This window comes from Anopheles funestus, chromosome 2RL, assembly GCF_943734845.2.
Source record: "Anopheles funestus chromosome 2RL, idAnoFuneDA-416_04, whole genome shotgun sequence".
NCBI classification, from domain to species: domain Eukaryota; kingdom Metazoa; phylum Arthropoda; class Insecta; order Diptera; family Culicidae; genus Anopheles; species Anopheles funestus.
Window position 1 is genome coordinate 33296767 of NC_064598.1, and position 19605 is coordinate 33316371.

At 41.5% G+C, this 19605-nt stretch overlaps 2 protein-coding genes across 6 annotated transcripts in view; both read right to left on the bottom strand.

Moving 5' to 3' along the window:
• The window catches only part of LOC125764201 (uncharacterized), a 45341-nt gene extending 40906 nt beyond the window's left edge, over nucleotides 1-4435 (bottom strand). The window contains exons 1-2 of the mRNA XM_049428164.1: nucleotides 3322-4435; nucleotides 851-1232 (exon numbers count right to left, since the gene is read on the bottom strand). Of these exons, the coding sequence (XP_049284121.1) occupies nucleotides 851-910 (60 nt within the window). The 5' untranslated portion in view covers nucleotides 911-1232; nucleotides 3322-4435. The remainder of the gene's footprint in view (nucleotides 1-850; nucleotides 1233-3321) is intronic.
• Nucleotides 4436-4481: 46 nt separating this feature from the next.
• The window catches only part of LOC125764202 (uncharacterized), a 32898-nt gene continuing 17774 nt past the window's right edge, over nucleotides 4482-19605 (bottom strand). For all 5 annotated transcript variants that reach the window (XM_049428167.1, XM_049428168.1, XM_049428170.1 and 2 more), the window contains 6 exons: nucleotides 12420-12576; nucleotides 9503-12339; nucleotides 8258-8374; nucleotides 8008-8173; nucleotides 7741-7922; nucleotides 4482-7666 (listed from right to left, as the gene is read on the bottom strand). In XM_049428167.1, the coding sequence (XP_049284124.1) occupies nucleotides 7469-7666; nucleotides 7741-7922; nucleotides 8008-8173; nucleotides 8258-8374; nucleotides 9503-12271 (3432 nt within the window). In that variant the 5' untranslated portion in view covers nucleotides 12272-12339; nucleotides 12420-12576 and the 3' untranslated portion in view covers nucleotides 4482-7468. The remainder of the gene's footprint in view (nucleotides 7667-7740; nucleotides 7923-8007; nucleotides 8174-8257; nucleotides 8375-9502; nucleotides 12340-12419; nucleotides 12577-19605) is intronic.

Consider the following 19605-nt stretch of genomic DNA (forward strand, 5'->3'; position numbering starts at 1 on the left):
TAATGTATGAAATATTTTCCATTATTTCTATTTTTTCTATTTTCCTTTTTTGTTTTCCCTATAATAATCTGTTATCTTTTCATATTGTATTGCACAATAGTATAAGTATTGCGTTCTTTAAGCTGCACATATATTTCAACAACAAACCCAACAGATCTTTTACCATCTTTTCAGCAAACAATCTTCTAATCTTCGTTTCAATCCCTGTGATGACAGCCTGAAGCAGATTCTCCACCAAAGAAACAGCAAGAGAAACAGACACCCAAGAACCGATTGCTTCCCGCTGGTTGTAATTAATCTCTCGCATGTGCCTTTACACACAGCCCGAAGTGTTGTTTGCACTTGAGTAAAAACACATGGCACAAAACATGGGAAGCAAACAGTGTTTCCTGTGGCTGGTGGGAATGGAAGGAAATATATGTATTTTTTCCTTATCGGTCACAGATCATTGACGGTCAAGGCATTGGAGCGAGTCGACGTTGTTTTTTTGCGAAGAAAATTTAGCAGACATCATAAGTGGATCTTAATTGACGATCGAGATAGGGGTTTCGTACGCTCATACATATACATATATGTATTGTGCAGCTAGACAGGGCCTTATGGCTAATGTTCTAGTTTACAAAGATCGATTTGCATTCCCGCTTCTGGGTGAGGCATCTAGGCACATAGAACATTTGCTTCCTTGTTTCGGTTGATTGACGCTGATGATCTGATCGAAGTTATTTGCTGTACCGTGCGCTTTATACAATGATCCATTACTAGCTAATTGAGTTATTGGCTGCCAACTGAGTGTAATTTTAGTAACTTCAATTTAAATTTATTTTAAACTAATTACACTACTAAAAATTACCTGCAACAAACGATAAATCGATGCTGTCGATGTCTTTCCCTCGTTGCTGTTACTATTCATCTTATCTGCTTGTATTCCTTTTTATATTTTCACTTTCATTTGATTCATGTTGTAATTAGCAGCAATAATTGAGAACTTATTTTGCTTCTTCACTAAAACACACTTTGTAATAATCACTTACACTTACACAACTTTATTTATAGTTGGATGTATAACGATCACCATACTTGATTTTTTTCCCTTTTTTTGTTGTACTCATTTATTTATTTTATACATTGCGCTCTGATTTATTTTTATTTGTTCACTTCTTTGCAGCTCACTCTCCATCTGTTGCATTTTCGTTCTGGTATATTTATATTTTCTAATTATCGCATTTTTTTATCTTCACACAAAGAATATAATTAACACCAAACATCATCACAACGCGTCAGAGTGTGAAAAAGAAATAATCTTCAACCTAGTGTTTTCGCTGTCAATGTCAATCGGGTTTCTCCCAATCGAAAGGCCACAAACAAATTTTGGCACTGCACCTCTTTATATGAGTTAAACATCAAGCATAAAAAATCATAAACACTGGTAACCTCTATCCAATGAACTGGAACCGACGAATTGGCCACAATTGCTTCCCTTTCTCTCTCTCTCTTTGTTTTTCTCCCTATTCATTTATTTCCACTTTTATTATACGCCACTGTTTTCCGGTTGCGATCAATTCGATCATCACCTTCCGGTTTGTGTTTACTCTAGAGTACGCCATGATGAGTGAGAGGCAAAATCTAAGCAAAACCTTCGTCCACTCTTGCTCCACTCTATTCATTACGTTAAATTAGTGTGTTTAAACAAATCACACTGATGCCGTTCGCGATTGTAAGTTCTTTATTCCGTATTCCGTTTTTGTTTTAAACTATTTTCTCAATCGTTTACTCACGTTTCGTACTTTTTCTTTTGCTAGTTACATACCTTTTAAAAAACCGAAACACGCCAAAACGTTATCGTAATGTGAGTACCCCTTCCCCAGCATGGGATGGTGATAAAAATTCAAAATCTAGGTTAAACAATTTTAGCAAGCCTTTCCCCTATTACACTAACGGTCCAACGGCTGTGCGACGTTTCTATGACGAAAAAGAAAAACACGTACCAACCCACGAACCCCCAAAAGCCAGTAATCATAAACATTCTATGGACAAACGGAAAGGTAAAAGTTAATGGTGTTTTAGAACGAATCCATTCTCACCCCTTTCAGTACCACCCAACCAAAAAGGAAAAAAAATCACCGAAAAACCTGCTGCGGGATGTCATTAGTGAAAAGTGGATCATCACCATGGTCCTTACGCGGTGTTGTTTGGTGGTTGATCCGATAGCAAAACCAATTTTACGGACCAACTTTGGTAGTCGATTTTGAGATTGAAGCAGTTGGGCTTTTGCTAAGGGGTAGCTAATCTTGAAATGAAAAAGCTTCAATTTGTAAAATGATTCTAGCGATATAGAGCTGTTAAAGTATTATCTAGAAACGATTAATCTACCATTACACTAACCGGGAACTCGGGGGGTGGGTAACGCATTCAAGGATTGTTGGTGGTTTCTTTCAATGAACATCAGACATCGAACAGGCATGTCTTGCTTCCCAAACAACTTTAGTGCGTCACCCAGGACGACCAGCGTACACACACCTGGCATAAGCCCTCCAGGAACGAAGGTTCTTAAATTATCGGCCAAAATGGCGCCACAACAAAAACAACTCTTACCGTACCGTTAAGCATCGACTACCGACAGTGAATCGTTCAAAAATGTCGAAGCAGCACCGGTGGTAGGAATGCGAAAACATTCCCGAAAGGTGTATAGGTTGGGTGGCCGGTTTCCAAGACGCTCGCACCAAACGGCGAACAGGAATGCGAACATAATAATAGTCGCACCGTGCAATTGCATGCAGAAGGGTGCTATGGTTTTGATTGATTAAACATTTTCGGCTTCGGCAAACAATACAGCCCACCAGGGTTGGAAGAAGGTGGAAAAATCCGATGGAATTTTCTTTCCGGTTCCTTAGTAACCTGCGTGTATAGGCGTGTCCCTTTCCCGGGGAGGGAATTTCAATAAAGGTAGCTATATTTGTAAGTCGCAGAAATAATAGTTTTTAAACACAAGAAGGTTAACATCACTTGTTCGGTTGACTGTTGACTGATGTGAGAAAAAAAATCGCAGCTTCAAGATTCATATAACAAACAACCAAACAGAAGACACGGTCGCACTAAAACTTATGTTTCGAAACCAAAAAAAACCATCCGAGTTCCGCACGATCACGCGTCGACTATTTATAGGCATACGAAAACGACAAAAATGGAACATATTCCGCTCTTGCATCTGAGCATCTTCTGAGTCTGTCTGTACGATTAGGTGGAGGCCCTTCTTCGCTGCGTTGGCCCTCCGACCGTGTGACAAGCGAACATACACACAGGATCCTTTCTCTCGAAACAAACCACTAATGATGACAGCACAACGTATTTTAATCACCAACAAAGCGCACTCTACAGACTGCAGTGATCACGCACGCCAAGGGTTTTTTTTTGGGAAGGAGGGTTAAAACATTACCAATAACTGTAACGATCGCGGCACGTATGACACACCCGTACAAAAAAAAACCTGCCGTCGGAAAATCCGTTACCGATCCGGCGGACGAACAACGCGCGACTAAACCGATGCTTCCCCATTCCTAACGCAACCTGGCACACACATACATACTCTCGCATACTTTTGCTATCTCTTTCAAACCACCCCCAAGAACGGGTAATGTCTGTTAGGGATGGACGGCATACACCACGCTTCTAACTTCCGCAGTTGAAAAATAAAACAAAAAATCAACATACCTTCCCCGGGGCGGAGGGTGGACAAATTGTACTGAAGAAATGCTCAAAGGGCTGGTCGCTGTCCCGAGCAACGCATCAACGCTGGCTTGGTTGGTTGGTTTGTTTTTCTCTCTCCGTTCCCGTATGTTGGGTGCGGCGTCCTGCGTGATCAAACCACGATGGATCACCTTCTGCATTTCAGCACATTCGGGTGCCCAACAGTAAATGAACCGATTGCAATAACTCAATCGGGTTAGTTGCTCCCGGTCGTGAACGGGGAATTCGGTTTTTTGGTTTTGTTTGATGGTGGTATTTTTTTTTTCGGGAATGACCCAGTTGTAGGCGTCGAGACATAATGCCACCTGCCCGTATTTGTTCCTTTCCGTTATCGTGATGCCTACAAAGACAAAGTTGTGGTATGGTTTAATGGCAATAAAAAAATGTTCATGTCTTCTTACCCATGTTCCGGTCGGTGAAGTTGGAGTGTTGGAAAGCTTTCCAGCTATAGGTCAAATGTACAATTAAAATGACCTTCATTTTACTCTTAGTAAAGCCGTGTGTTCCTCGTACAAATTCAATCTATATTAATGAGGTACAGGTAATTGAAACATGTTCTTTCTTCCTTGAATGATTATTTTGTTCCAGTTATTTAATTTCAGCATGTCTAGCGTTGCCCACACCATCAGTAAACACTTAGCAAACGTAAAAAAATAGTCTGAAAATTGCTTACAAACCGTAATTTCGACAAAAAAAAATAAGTCTTTAAATATTAAAGAACAAACAATCCATTGAAATTCGATTGAAACGAGCTTTATTTTAGAGATTTTGTCTTCCACTGTGTTTCACGTTATAATTTGTTTTTGCTATATTTTGCCTTTGTTTATCTGGTACCTAACAGCGAGAAAAAAATTACTTTTTTACTACACGAACGAGGGCGCGCGCGCGCACGTGTACGCGCACTGTTTATAGGCGCATTTTCATTGCATTATATTTTGTAATGCTCTTCTATGTTACTGTGTTGTAGGTTAAATTGGGTTTTAAGTTGTTTCTAACATTCTTGTCCCATTCATTTGAAATTAGAACCGTATCATGTTTTGTCCCAAAAGTGTGGTAAATTGGGAAATTTTTCTGTCGGTGCATGAACTGGTTTTTTTTTCAAAGTGACTGTGTGCTTCTTGCTGCTTCTAAAGTTGTGTGTTACATTTTAATTTATTTGTTGTTTTTTTCACCACACACAATTACTCCAATTTCCTCGTGTATCCTGGTAAGTAACTGCATATGTGTGTATGTATGTGGGTGAGTCACTCGAATTTGTATCAAACCTGTTAAACAACATATGCTTAATTTCTGTTTTAAATTCAAATTACTAGATTATGCTCTAGAGTAACGTGTACATACATGGATGCATGTAATTATTATCTCACATCTATCGTTTCGAGCCCTGTCCGTCCACTCACAGATGGTTTCCAATTATTGGCCCAACTTAGCATGAATTTCGCCGTCAATTCGCTGGCATTTTCCTGACTACACAATCCGACACAAGCATACCGATTTCTCTTCATTCGAAAAAACTGTAAATCATACATCGTAAAGTTTTGTTTTTCTGTTACATTACAGTTTAACGAATCGTGAAGCAAAATTCTCAGCTGTTCAGCGTACTTACATACAACTTATCTTGTTTCAAAACTATAATTTAACTTTGTATCTTTAAACACACTCCTGTACCTTGTGTACCTTTCGCTACCACGAGGAGGTTTACGCAAGAGTAATATTTACATTACAAAATATATGTCGATTAAATCTGTTGATATAGTTTGACGCTCCGTTACCGTCGTGTCTTTCTTCTTATTTGGCAGAAACGTGTACACCTGATTTAGTTTACCACTCGCCTTTTCTGTTTTGTTTTGTTTTGCGTGAGCATAGCCTCATCTTGGTTGAGTTTGATCCCGTTGTTTTTTTTTATCGTTGAATTATATTTTTTTAACCACTCACAAACGTGCTCTCGTGCTTTCCCACTGTGTACAGTCCTATTCGAACAGGTAGCCTTTGTCTTTCCTTTATTTAACCGCAACAGTGTCCTTTAAAGTGCTTCAACAAACTGAAAAATAGAATAACGCTCAGGTATATCATATTTACCTTTGTTTTTGTTTTTTTTCTTCTTGCTATTTCAAAATAAACATCCACTAACATTGTCTTTTATCCAATCGCAAGTTAGCCATTTCCTCGCGGCTAAACCTTTTCATTGCTGGTCGCTTTTTTTCCCTATCCTAACCATCGTGACCGTTCCCTTCCGCTTGTAAGGTGTATGCTATATGTCTTCCGATACACGACTACAATTTCTGTGTCTAATTAGTATCGCTTTACTAAGTTTAGTTTAATTATTAATATACTAGGTGATCACAGCTGATGAATATATATATTATTTTTTTCCTTTCCTCTTTCTACCTAGTGTTGTCCCCATTTTCAGTTCTACTTCCAACACATTACACTTCCAGTCACGTGACGCTTTATCTTTGCGTTTTTGTTCTCCTTTAATGGTATTAATAATATTCCATACATTTCATAAAATTTCCCCTTTTTTTAGTAAAGAGGCAAATATTACAACTTTGTAATTTTTCAGCATCGCCTGACAGCACATCGTCCCAAACGGGGTTTTTGTTCAAGTTGTTTCGAAAAGCTTTAATATACGTGGGCAAAATCTTCTGATATTCATTATAGAGAATGCATGTGTTGTGTGAAAAATCTAATTTGTGTCTGCGTTTGATCAACAATGACTCGATCGTGTCAAGATATAAAACGTAATTATGCGAGCAGAAATGAATTATTTCATTCATGAAGTTGGTCATTGCATTTTCCGTTATCACGATATCGCTTTCCATCCAGTTTACTCTTGAAAAAACAAACGGCCAATCATTCTGCCGGTGAGCCTGTGAAAGATCATGTTTATGATGTCTCCCAATTCGGTGCATACTTCAACAATGTAATGCGTCAGGCGTCTTGTTTCATATCAATTGAACGAAATGCAAATGTGTCCACAAGTTTTCGTATCTTTACACACTTGCCAGTATCAGTAATATGTTCTGTTCTGTTCCTATGGTGTATTATTGATTATGATTTTATAAATAGGGTGCCTATAGAGTCAAATGTGTTTATATATTTATTGGTACATGTTTGCTGAGTTTCTTCATATAAAACCAAGCAATAGAAAAAAAAGGTTTCCAAAACTTTTAAATAAAATCCAAACAAGTTTCAAATCATCTCTAAACATTGCAAAATTAATCAGTAGATTAAATTGAAACGTTTCTAATTCAGTAACAAAAAAAAATCCATTGCGAAAGCATTTACTCTGTGAGTAGGGTAATTTTAATTTTTCCTTAGGTTCTTCGTGAAACTACATTAATGTCTTGATTTTTTTTATGAAACAGATGATATCCTTTAGTGAATAAGTCTGAGGTATATGTTCCCACCCCCAGGTACCATCTACCGGGTGTTGTTTGTATTTCCTTAGCTATGTATTCTGATAAGAAAGAAAACCAACGCAAACGAACACCCAATTTTAACATCCGTACAACAAGGGAAACTTAATGCAAATACTAAAACAAAGACCTAGGGACATGACAAATGTAAACGCGTCCTCCGCTGTAGAGTTGGCGTTGTTTTTGGGTAGGAATTCTGTACACAATAAAGTTTTCGCGCTTTCGAGTTACAATGATTATGGAAGAAACCGATTACCGACGGGTACATACTATAGCAATCCGCAAATCACACCGCCATTTACATTCTAAACGGTGGCACCTTCCTCCATTGGCAGCTTGTAACCGTTAAGGCCCGTGCTAACCCCATTCGGTGTGGACCCATTCCTAGCGTCAACACCGGTGACGATACGTTTACCATTGCTGACGTACGTAGTTTTCAGATCCAGCACGACTGGCTTATTGGCGACATTATTGTTCTGCTGGTTATAGCTTGCGGAAGAACTCTGTGGACGTAATGGAAAAGAGATATATTAGCTTTGATGATCCTTCTTTTACCACTTTTGGTACAACGAACTACCTTTTTGTTGAGTTTGATGGTATCACCGCTGGCAAGGGTAGAACTATGCCGTCTTTTGTCCAATATTTTGCGCACCTTCGTTATCGTGGGCAGTACCAGCAATAATGCACCGGAAATTACTATGAAAAAGCCAGCCAAATAGAATGCCAAATCGTACGACTCTGTTAGATCAGAGATCCAGCCTGTAAATAAAGCACAATTGTTGGTTGTTTAGTGCTATAAGTATGGAGATATTTTCCGACAGGAAAATAGAACGAGGTGATGTACCTGCTAGTGGGGGACCGACAAGATTTGCTACACCTTGCACAAGAAGCAGCAAACCGTACGCATTGGTGAAACGCTCCAGCGTGATCAATTCCACCAGGATAATACTGGTCAACGAATAATTTGCTGCTATAAACAATCCAAATCCACCAGCTAATACGGATAGACTCTGAAAGTAATAATAGATTAAGGTTAGTATATTCTATTGGAAAACCCAATCAGAATGTGTTTCTTTGCTGTCTATCTCCCTTACCGTGTAATCTTTGAACAGAGGCACCAGCGCAGTCACTAGTCCACAAAGTGCCATACAGATGGCGTACGTATAGTTAGCGTTCACCGATTTCCGATCACCCATCCATCCGAGCACAACCTAAGTCAGTTAGGATCATTTGAATTGGAAAGTGTGCAGAACGAGGAAGAAGAAGGAAAAAATATATTAATATCATCGTCCAGCAATGCAATCACCTACTCTAACAATGTTCTAGTTCTTAGTTCCCACTCGTAGTCCAACACGTACACTGGCACACACACACATACGCACGCATGGTATAAAGGTATATAATAGATAGACACTTATAGAAATATATAGAGACCACACTGTTCAAACGGGGTGCAGTAGGAGGTATATACGGTTTTTTTTGGGTAGGAAGGTAGGAAGTTCCAATATGAATCCTTCTTGCGACGGAATCGAGCGGATCAATTTATGCTTGTGTGTTTGGTAAGAATAGCTTCTCATTCTTTTTCTAGAAAAAAAAGTACAGCGCATTTGAAAAAACATATAAATCACATACGATCAAACTGATGATCTTTAGAGTGTTCTGTGTTCGAAGGGACATACAAGTTAACAAGATGTCACATCGTTCCGAAACGTTCCAGCAAGTTACTAGAACGAGCGGTGCATGCTGCGCAAATGCAAACGAGCCAGAGCGTGCGTAACAGACGATAGAGTAGAGCAACATGAAAGCAAATTAAAAATACAGCAGGTAAGGGATGTGCTTTAGTGTACAAGAATTGTATAGATATTATTACATATTTAACTTACTGTGGCATTCTATTTCAAATGACTTCAAAAACTTCAAACTTCAAAAAATTGATCCTCTGTAGAGGATGTATGCTCTACAAAGAATCGCCACGAATTAAGTTAACTATATAATAATTTTAAATGTTTTATCTACTAAATTGAAAATAGTATTGGGTATCATTATAACACACTACACTACAAGATACACACTGTTTAACGCTATTGTGACTGGAAGCAAATATACATGCAGCATATCCAATTAAAAAAGACGAATTTGGTTACATACTACATACTATGAAATAAAAAATCACATCAAAAAACTAAATTTGTGTCATGTTTGATTCTTATCTGAAAATATTCGAAGTAGCTGGATGAATAACAAAATTTTGCAAGCTTTAACCACACAAACTGCCTACATGCAAAAGCGATAGCTAACAGCCACATTTTAATGTACGGACGCATTCCCGGCAAACTTACCTCGCCGACCATATTCAATATGCCGATGATCGCGATCAGCATCGACGATTGGGCGTGAGAAAACCCAATCTGGGACGCATTATCACCGAGGTAAACGTACGGCACGTCGTAGAACGTGTACAACAGAAAGTTCGAGATGGCAAACAGCAGGTAGTGCACGTCCGAGAAGTAGGAGAAGTCCAGAATACTGACCAGCAGTGTTCGGAACTCCTCCACGCCCTGGTACCAGGCGGACTTCTCCTTTGCGATCGTCGTCATCGAGTTGCGGTAGATGTCCGGGCAGGAGGAGGCCCGCAGCCGGTAGCGCTGAATGTTCAGCATAGCACCGCGGTACGTTAGCGAATGGCGGTGCATCCGCAGATCCTTCAGGTAGGAAGCGGTCGCGGCAGGTGGCCCCGCGGACGGCGGGGCCGTACCGCGCGTGCTGTGGCTGTGCACCCGCCGCAGGAACACGGGCGGCAACTCGGTGCCCTGTTCGTACGGAGTACCGACGGCATCGGTGGCAGCCCCATTCCGTCCCCTTGCACCGGACCGCTGACCGCCGGCTGCTCGTTGACGCGACGGCTGCACCACCGCCGTCGTGCCATCGTTTGCCAATTCTTCTTCTTTCTGCTTGCTTTCCTTCGCATTCTGTCCTTTGTCATCGCTGTTTACGTCCGCGGATACTGCTGCTGCTTCCGATACCGTTGCCTTCGCGGTATCCTGTTCGTGTTCCTTGAGATCTGCTAAGTTATCTCCACTCTGCGGAGACAGTGGTTGACTGAAGCTCCGCGAGCTGCTCATGCGTGCCGCCGGAAGACTCTGCAGCACATGGTGATCGTGCATGTTGTGCTGCTTGCTCAGCATAGCCAACACCTCCAGGGTAATCTTATCCTGTCCACTTCCATTCTGCAGGAACGTCGGTAGCGTTATCAATGAGCTGAACAGGCGCGGATCATCCAGATCGTAGATATGATCGTTTGTTGCATCTACAAGACCTCCGTTACCACCGATCACGCCACCGATCGGTACTCCATCGATGATGCCACCGTTGCCCATCAGCATGCTCGTATTACCGCCGGCCGTATTCGTGCTGTTGCTCACCGAATCGGCTTGCTGCTGTTGCTGTTTGCGGCGCTTCTGCTTTGACTTGTGCGTCGTCCATTCTAGGTCGCGCATCAACAAACCGCACAGGCACATGTTGAGGAAGATGCCGGCAAGAATAAGGGTCGTACCGCGCCATCCATACTCGTCCAGCAGGATCTGCGTTAGCGAGGCAAACACGAACGTTCCGATACCGCTGCCACACACCGACAAACCCGTAGCGAAGGAACGCTTCTTATCGAAGTAGTACGCAACGATAACAACTGCGGCAACATAACACAGACTAAGCCCAAACCCAGATAGAATGCCGAACGTAAGGTAAAGCATCTCGATCGAGGTAGCGTACGCGGACAGCGCAAATCCAATGGAAGCCAGTATCGAGCCGATAATCGTTACCTTCCGGCAGCCGTAACGATCCGTTAGAAACGATGCGACCGGACCGCACAGCAGTGGCATCGCCATAAACAACGAACCAACCCAGGCTGTCTTGCCTTTGCCTTCACCAAAATATGAAAGCAGCTCAATGTACATTACGCCGAAACTGAACGTAACGCCGTCCGCGATCAGGTTCACCATAAAGGAGGCAAAACAGACAACCCAGCCCCAGCCACCATCCGGTGGTCGGGCTTCGGCGTACGCACCCAACGAACTGTTCTCATTCGATGACGATGATGACGAGGACGAACCGGATGAGGACGTAGAGGATCCCGAACCGTGTGACAGAATGCTGCCAACCGGACTCGAAGGTTCTATCGCGTTCGTACCGAGCCCCTGCTGGGTACCGTACGTTCCACCGCCGACTGCCGACCGTTCGCCACCATCTCCTCCGGTAACGTTGACGTATCTGCTACCATTGCTGAACTGCACATGATGCACCGGCCGTTCGGCCACAATTACCGACTCCGGTTGGGAAAACTGCAAGCTAAGCTGACGTACCGGTTTCTCACCGATGCTTTGACTCGACGGACTCTTCACGATACTCTTCGTCTTCCGCCGTTCATGCGTTACCTCGAGCAATGGTTTTATTTCTTCCTCTTCCGGATTCCCAAGCCCATCGGCACCGACGGCACCATCCTCACTCGCATTACCACACGCATCGGCACACACATTCACGTCAATTCCTTCATCGATTGAAATCGAAACGGCCGAACCGGTATCGGCACCAGCGCGCACTGCACCACCCTCTAGCGACTCATCGTCATAGGTTCTGTTTACGTAAATATTTCGATTCTTGAGCGATGACGCGGACGATGATCGTGAGGGACGGTGCCGTTTTTGAGTTTCTGGATCATCCACTACACCACCACCGGAAGCACTAGCACTACTACAACTACCACCTCCACCAGCGCTGCTGCTGCTACCACCACCGTTGCTCCCACTGCTCACACAGGAACTGTTGCCCGAATCGGTGGACGGGCACTGGGGTGGTGTTTGACGATGCGGCGTTGTAACGGTGGATGCAACCGACGACGTCGATCCGGGCGTACCCTTTAGGCCGTTCCTTCCACCACCCTGTTGTTGTGGTTGACGATCGTCGGGAAAGTTATGCTGCCGTAGGGCGCTTCCACCATTATTGTCCTTTGATTTAGCCCCTTGGGGGCTGCGTAACAGCGGCTCCAGACTGTTGCTGCCGCCGCTGTCATTACCATTAATATTAATATTTCCAGGCGCTCTGATAATATCCATTCTTCCCGATTATGGCGATCGTGACGCCTTGCTAATGGATCTAGTTGGGGGGCGAGCATGCGGAACACCTGCAAATGTACAGCAAACGACAAAACAGCAAAATTAATCGGCTGATCAAGGGCTTCCGTAAGCTGTGCGTACAATTTACCTCTTGTTCGGAAAAAATATTCCTTCTACGTTGCGCTTGTTTGGAATATGGAGATGGTGAATGAAAATCACCGCCAGTCGCGTAATGTTGCCTACGTTTCGTGAAAAAGGCGTCCATGCGGTTTTATCCGAATACTGTATAGCACGATTCGATGAATCTGGAAAGTAGTTGGAAAAGAGATGAGATATTAGTACTTAACAAAGGCTTACATAATTTTATTATTGTTCTCTCTAACGTTACGTTAGGGCTACATTAATTAATTCCATTATAAAGTAGCACAATTGGGTCAAATAGACTATGGAAGGAAGATCAACACTTTTAAAGATCGAAATTCATCATCCATTTCTCTTCAGCTGGTGGTGTTGCAGAAGCGTTAATCGATTGATACAAGAGTACCGTTCTCGATAGCAATTAAGAAATAGAACTAAACTGAACGATCTGAACTAACATACTGTCAATTGTTTAATTGCATCCAATCATCTTTTCCCTGGGTGGAATGGTTCTTAAACACGAATCAACCTATTGGATGTTACCGTAATACAAATGTATTATTTAACACTAAAACTACCAAGCGTTTTAAGCGTTTTTCGTTCGTAGTTCATTTTTAAGCATTTTCGTAGAGCTGGAGAGTATAGTTGATTGTTGATTGCAGTTTTTTTATAGAATATATATGTAAATTTCATGGTTCAATTACCATAGGATGTTTAAAAAAATAATCTGATGAAAATGAAGCGTTCCAGTCAAAATGACTGCTCCGGTAGTTCTAGTGTTAAGAAAGCGACACATCTTCAGTAGGAAATCTCATTAAGTTCATAAAATTGTAACGCTCTGTAACGTTTTTCTTTAATACAATTTATTTCAAGTGTGAAGAGATTGATTTGAATTTAATTTAAGTTCGTTAAATCAATTATGAAAAACCTACTCATAATCCGTATAATTTGCAAATCGCGTACTGTCGGATATACACCATATGATTCTTATTGGACAAGTTACATTCATCCCATTTTAGTAACGCTCCTTTTTTTCTATAATTTTTTTTTGTCAGTTTTACTTTTTTAATTAAAAATTGAAGATTTATGTGCTATTACACGGAAATGTGGATATCAGCGCTTAAAGTGTGAAAAAAATCCGCGATATATCAAGTGAATTACTTATTCTCCACACTTCTAGTAATGTCAGTCACATTCTAACAAACCAGAACTCCATTAGCATGTCCATCAAACAGTCTAAATGCACCCACATAATAATCTATCTGATTTAGGAAAAACCACACCACAGAAAGCAATCCATTCCAAAGCGCACACACCACCAGGGGGCTCCGTTGATTAATGCATTGAAAAGCCCATTTGCACGCTCTTGCCATACGGGGTTGTACACACAGCTTCCGGTGAGCCCGATGCAACGCCGGGACAAAATGGTTGTCATCGCTTCCGCCAAAGTGGACATTAAAATCACCTTCATTAAGTCGAACAACGTTTGCGATGGGTATGCGACACCGTGACGCATTACACATCCCATCACGGGTAACACGTTTTACTTTCGTTCCATGCACAATAAATGTCCGGCATAGTCAAATTGGCCTGAATGTCAGCCGACCGCCTTCCCACAAGAAGGCCTTTCGAGCCGGAACCTTTAGAACACGGCGGGAACACGAAACGAAAACAACAACATGGTAAAAAAGGCACATACTGGCCCGTCGCCAATGCAGTGTTGTTTGAATCGCGAAGAACGGGACCAATATTGAGCGAGATTGAAACACAAAAGCTGCTTCCGACAGCCGTGGTTTTGACATTTTTTTTTTGCCACGAGGTAGTAACGCGCACGACACCTAGATTGAATTAGAATAAGTGCGAACACCAGCACACTTTGCAGTTTGGTGTGATTAACTGATGTGTACCGCCGTATCAGGGTGTTGCTACGCTTTATTCATACCGATCAGCAATGCCCTGGTAGTGTTACAACCCTTGCACGAACGAACTGTTTCTAGGTCAGTCAGGTGCACAGTGGTTTTTTTTTGCATTTTTTTTAATATTGAAACTAAACACAAAATGAAATTTGAGCATCTTTCAACAATAAAATCTGACCCATAAATCACTTTAAAAAAGAGAAGATTATTTTCACATACATTACCACTAGCATGCCTGGGAAGCGATAAGAGGTGGTACAACATCAAACACTATACTACCTCTGCTTCGCTTATCATCCCCTAATGCTTTTCAAATCTAAATATCAATGGCTCATAGTGAAGTTCAATCGATTGATTGAGTAGCTGAAATTATTTTGGCTGCCAAAAGATAAGAAATAATAATAGGCTTCCTTTGCTACTCTCACATCAATCGACACTTGTTCGACGTCAAACGTCGTCGACATCTGCTGAAAAGCTATGCGTTAGTGGTACTAAGGTTAATAGAATAACCTTTTTCTTTTGCAGCCGATCTTAGTACTACTCTAACCCTAGCCGTCAAACTCCTTATCTGCAAGGAAGCCAAATCAGCCATAGTAACAACATCAGTCCGGCGCTATCAAACGCTACTTTGAGGAAAGAGTTTTCTAGAATGGGACTGAAGTAGTTGATAGTAGTGATGGCATTTACCCTGCAGGCCCTGTGCATTATAAGATTTTTATCGGTACGACATAGATTCCATCGGCTATTATTAGATTTTATGAAGTCTGAGCATTTCTATCGCATTTAAAAAGAGCAACATAAATTTAAAATTAAACAAAATCTATTCCTAAAGATGTGCAACTTGAGGACAACTTATTTCAGATCATTTCTAGCGACCTTGGTAATGTTAGATTACTTTAAATACGTTTCGATCCGTTCGCCACATTTGATGTCGATGACCTTTTTTGGTTCCATGTTTTTTGTTCTTCTTGTTGCCCATTTTAATCGATTCACGTGTATGCGGTTATGAAACATTATTAACACGGGAGTGCTTCAAACAAACGTCATCCTGGGGTTCATGTTACCTAATCGTTCCGCTTTTCCTTGGGTCATGGACATCGGCCGAGTTTTTTTTTTTTGGGGGGGACGATAGATTTGCAACACCATGCTTGTGGTTTTGATTTTTTCTGAACGCTTGTTTCGATCGATAACGCCCAATGCGTATTGTTTCATTTGCTTTTGGAACCCAACGAGAAGCACACCTCCATGGAAATCGGACGATAGCCCAATGGTGGCTGAATGTTCGACACTGTTCTAATTGTATGGTCTGCTGGGTAGAGGTTGCTGATAGCGGTCTTATAATCAGTACATGTGCGTTTAGACGACGACGACGACCGAATGCCATGTGCTCTTCATGGCCATGGAACAGCACACACTATGATGATCCTTCGTGTCAGAGGCAGAGTCCCAAAACGCAACTAACGAGCGCGAAGATTAACTACTAAAATGTGGCTAAAATGGCTTATGAAAAAGAAACTTCAAAGGTTCGTGTGCTGGTCGAATGGAGGAGATAAGCAAACGAAGAGCAAATCTATCATTAGGCCAGCTGTTTAGTAGGATTCTGAAGATAGATTGAGATTGTTAAAATCTTCCAGCATAGTTGAAAAAAGGCAAGAGATTAATATTAATTTAAAGAATAATTAAAAAGACTATCACTAATCGATTTTCATTTAATATTTCGACATTACTTCTGTACTGCCGGCAATAAGGCGCTACAATGTTATGTGCACACGCTAGTTTTTTCAAGTATTCTGCAATTTAAATGGGCCTTGAACTTGCCCAATACACCCTATTTTCATACCCCGATACACTCCCCCAAAAAAAACCTTGTCAGAATTTTGCGGATCATACGGTAAAAAATGTTTTTTCTATCGGACAGCACACGAGAGAGAAAAAAAGAAATTGAAGAAAAACAAGATAAAAATAACAATCAAAGCAAATGCAATCCATTCTCCGTCCCGTTCATCCTATGGTTGTCCTCTCAAACAAACAAAAAAAGAAAAAAACTGATCTGTGGTGCCATACCTAAGACACAAATCTTCCCAAACGTGAGCATCTTTTTCATGAACCGGCAAATAATAAATTTTAAAAATACTCCCATCAGAAAAACGTGCATTCGGTTCGGCTGCTTTCCACTCCACGGGGGCACCAGTTTCCGGTCGGTTAACACTTTGGCTTTCACTTGTGCGAATGTTTTACCTTTTTTTCCTCCCTGTTGCCTCTCCCTTGCTACAACGCCGATCATCAACGACAATGGTAGAAACGCACACAGAGATCACACAGCCACATCGTATGATTTTTGTCGGGAAAATTTCAACATATACCAATCATCGGTGTAAACGGTGCGACAAGCACGATGCATAATTCATGTGACGCAATATTGCAACGGCCAAATGGATGGGTGTCCGTATAGTGATGAAGTGAGCTGTTTACGATGGTGAACTGATAGGGTCGGGTGATGGCTTTATACGACGCTATGGAAGCTTGTACGGCGCTTTTTATACATCACCAGTACCACATTCAAACGAGCCTTTAAAGAAAATACACCTCGAGGGATCTAAAACCCATCTTCGGCTGTTCACACTAGTACCCGACCGACCGAAGCACAACGGCTTGTTGATGAATATTTAACCTTCGATCCGTTTTCTGTACTTTCCAACAATGCACGGCGAATGGTGTGCAATATGTGGGGGAACTGTGACGAAAAATGATAATGTCATCTGTTTGTCCGCGTCCCATCGTCGGTCGACTACCAAGCGCAACGATCAGCTGATCGAGACTCGGTGGAGGTGACATTGATTGTAATATGTGCTTTTTTAAAGTGGAAATTTACAACGCCTTACATTTTTGTTTGCAGCTTAATCGAAAGATTGTTTTTGTATTCGTTGCAGACAGAAGAAAACACGTCTGATGACCAACGTTCTAATCTCCAGAGGATTAGAAGGTACTATCCATACGCCATACTAACTTCGAACAAGTATACAAGTACAGTGGAACGTCGATTATCCGTCCTCATCGGAACTCAGCCATTCCCGTATAAGCGAATATCACGGATAATAAGCACATTTCGGTTTTATTGATAAATATTAGTGTTTAATGTGTAACGGGAAGGACTTTTTCTAAATCATGATGTTAATTTTCTTAGTTCCACGTTGCAAAATAAATCTTTTTGGTTGAAGTTGAGCTAATTGTATCCTTCAACATTAAGCCTTTTATTACTTGGCATAATTCGCCTGTTAATTTGCCTTTGGAACTGTCATTTTCGTGCAGCACGGTTGATGAGACAACCGGATAAAAGGTACCCAGATAATCGGCGCTCCACTGTAATTCAATAAAGTTAACGAACTACTACGTCAAATTTGTCATGTAATTGATTACTAAAATTATTTCACCATCTAGTCAGAATCGGAAAACCATTCGAGAAGAGATTCGATACATGACCTAAGGTGTATCCCTCTCTTTTCTTGGGGCTTAACGACGTTAGAAGAACCTTAGAATAGGTAATGCCGGCCATATATTGCTTACTAGACTTATTTTACTACGAAACCGGATAGTCAATGCTTTTAAGGGAAGACGGTCCGGATTGGATTTGATACCCGATCCTGTCGATTGGAGCTGGCACCGTTTAACAAATACACCATTCGGCCATCCGCACCTACAGTGTATTAGGTCGAATGACAATTGAAAACACATTGGAGCCCGCGGCGTTAGTTACCTTTTTTGAGTACATACAAATTTAAACTAACTGAGACCAAGTAAAAATCTGTTACTAATTAGACTACAACGCACACTTATTGGTTATAGTTATCATCATTATGTCACTAAGCCTTAGATAACCATTATAACTGAGATTCGTTGCAAGATATATTTAAAACTGGAACAATCCAGCAGATGAATTGAAGTATTCTACATATAATAGCAAACACATTGCCAAGATAAGATAATTACTTCCTCCCAGCTCTAATCGATCAAAGCTCAAAGTCTCTATAATACATCCTTTGCATGATAGTGTGGAGAAGATACATTTAATCATCAATTCACACCCTTACACGTACGGGTGCAGTGACTGTCACAATTCATCAAACAGCTAGCAATACAATCTTTGTCATGGTTGAACAAGAAAAACCAATCTAAATTACTATTCGAGAATTTTCCCTTTCTTCGTACCTATTATGCCACTAATACAGTATCCCACACATACACCTAGTGGGGTGTAAATAGTGGTGCCCACTGTTGGCAAACAGCCCAATATGGAAGCCCGAAGACGCCCGTTTTGGTGGCGTTTGGTATATTCGAAAAAAAAACACGAGAAAACAATAGAAAACGAAAGAATTTATTGATAAAATTGGAACGCCCGGCATCTCTACCCACCCAACTGAGGAAGCATTTGTTATTGATTGTGAGCCACCCTACCTTAACGATCAAACATCATTAAACAGTCCTCCCATGCATTAGCGAAAAGAACGAACATGATGGGAACAGAATTGGATTTGCGGAAAGTTTTCCTTTACCACTAGCCGTGGGTCTCGTTTCTCAGACTTCCAGCTGAAGGCACTATCCTTGGATGGTTAGGTGCAGATCCTGGAGGTGCACACATGGCCGGTAACAGCATGACACTGAGAGCTTTCGGTACGGCATAGCGACGACTTGATGGTGACTAAAAATAGCACCACAACCAGCACTCCTACCTAACCTAACGACCTGCAAGTGGTTCCTGTCCCGAAAGTCCTGCACGAATTGCTCCATGGACACACAGTTGTTCGTTCGTTGCTCATTTAACGATCCCACGCCGAGAACGATGATGCATGGTGCCCATTGTGAGTGTACTTTATTCCTTTATTTTTCCTTTGAAAGTTCTAATTTTACTACAATGCTTTCTCTTCTAACGAAAAAAAATAAATCTCTCCCTTCCAGAATAGTCCTGATTTGCACCTGCATACAATGCATCGGCTAATGGTAACTTCCAAATACTACGAAGCGGATGGAAAAGCCCGTTGACCTAGATACGGCATGTACGGAAAGATGCAGTTCCGGTTGCATCGTTCACAGCTTCCATCCTTCCCGAAGGAATCGACCCAAAAGCAGGAAGACGAAAGAACGTACCACATCCGGTAAGATGTGCAATCGGTTCGTGTGCAGCTTGTGAAAATGTTCTCAAATTTAAATTATGCAAAATGAGCAGCTTACAGTCTTCTCGATCCAGCTTTTGCATCGTTATTGGGGGAACGAGAATCTTTCTGC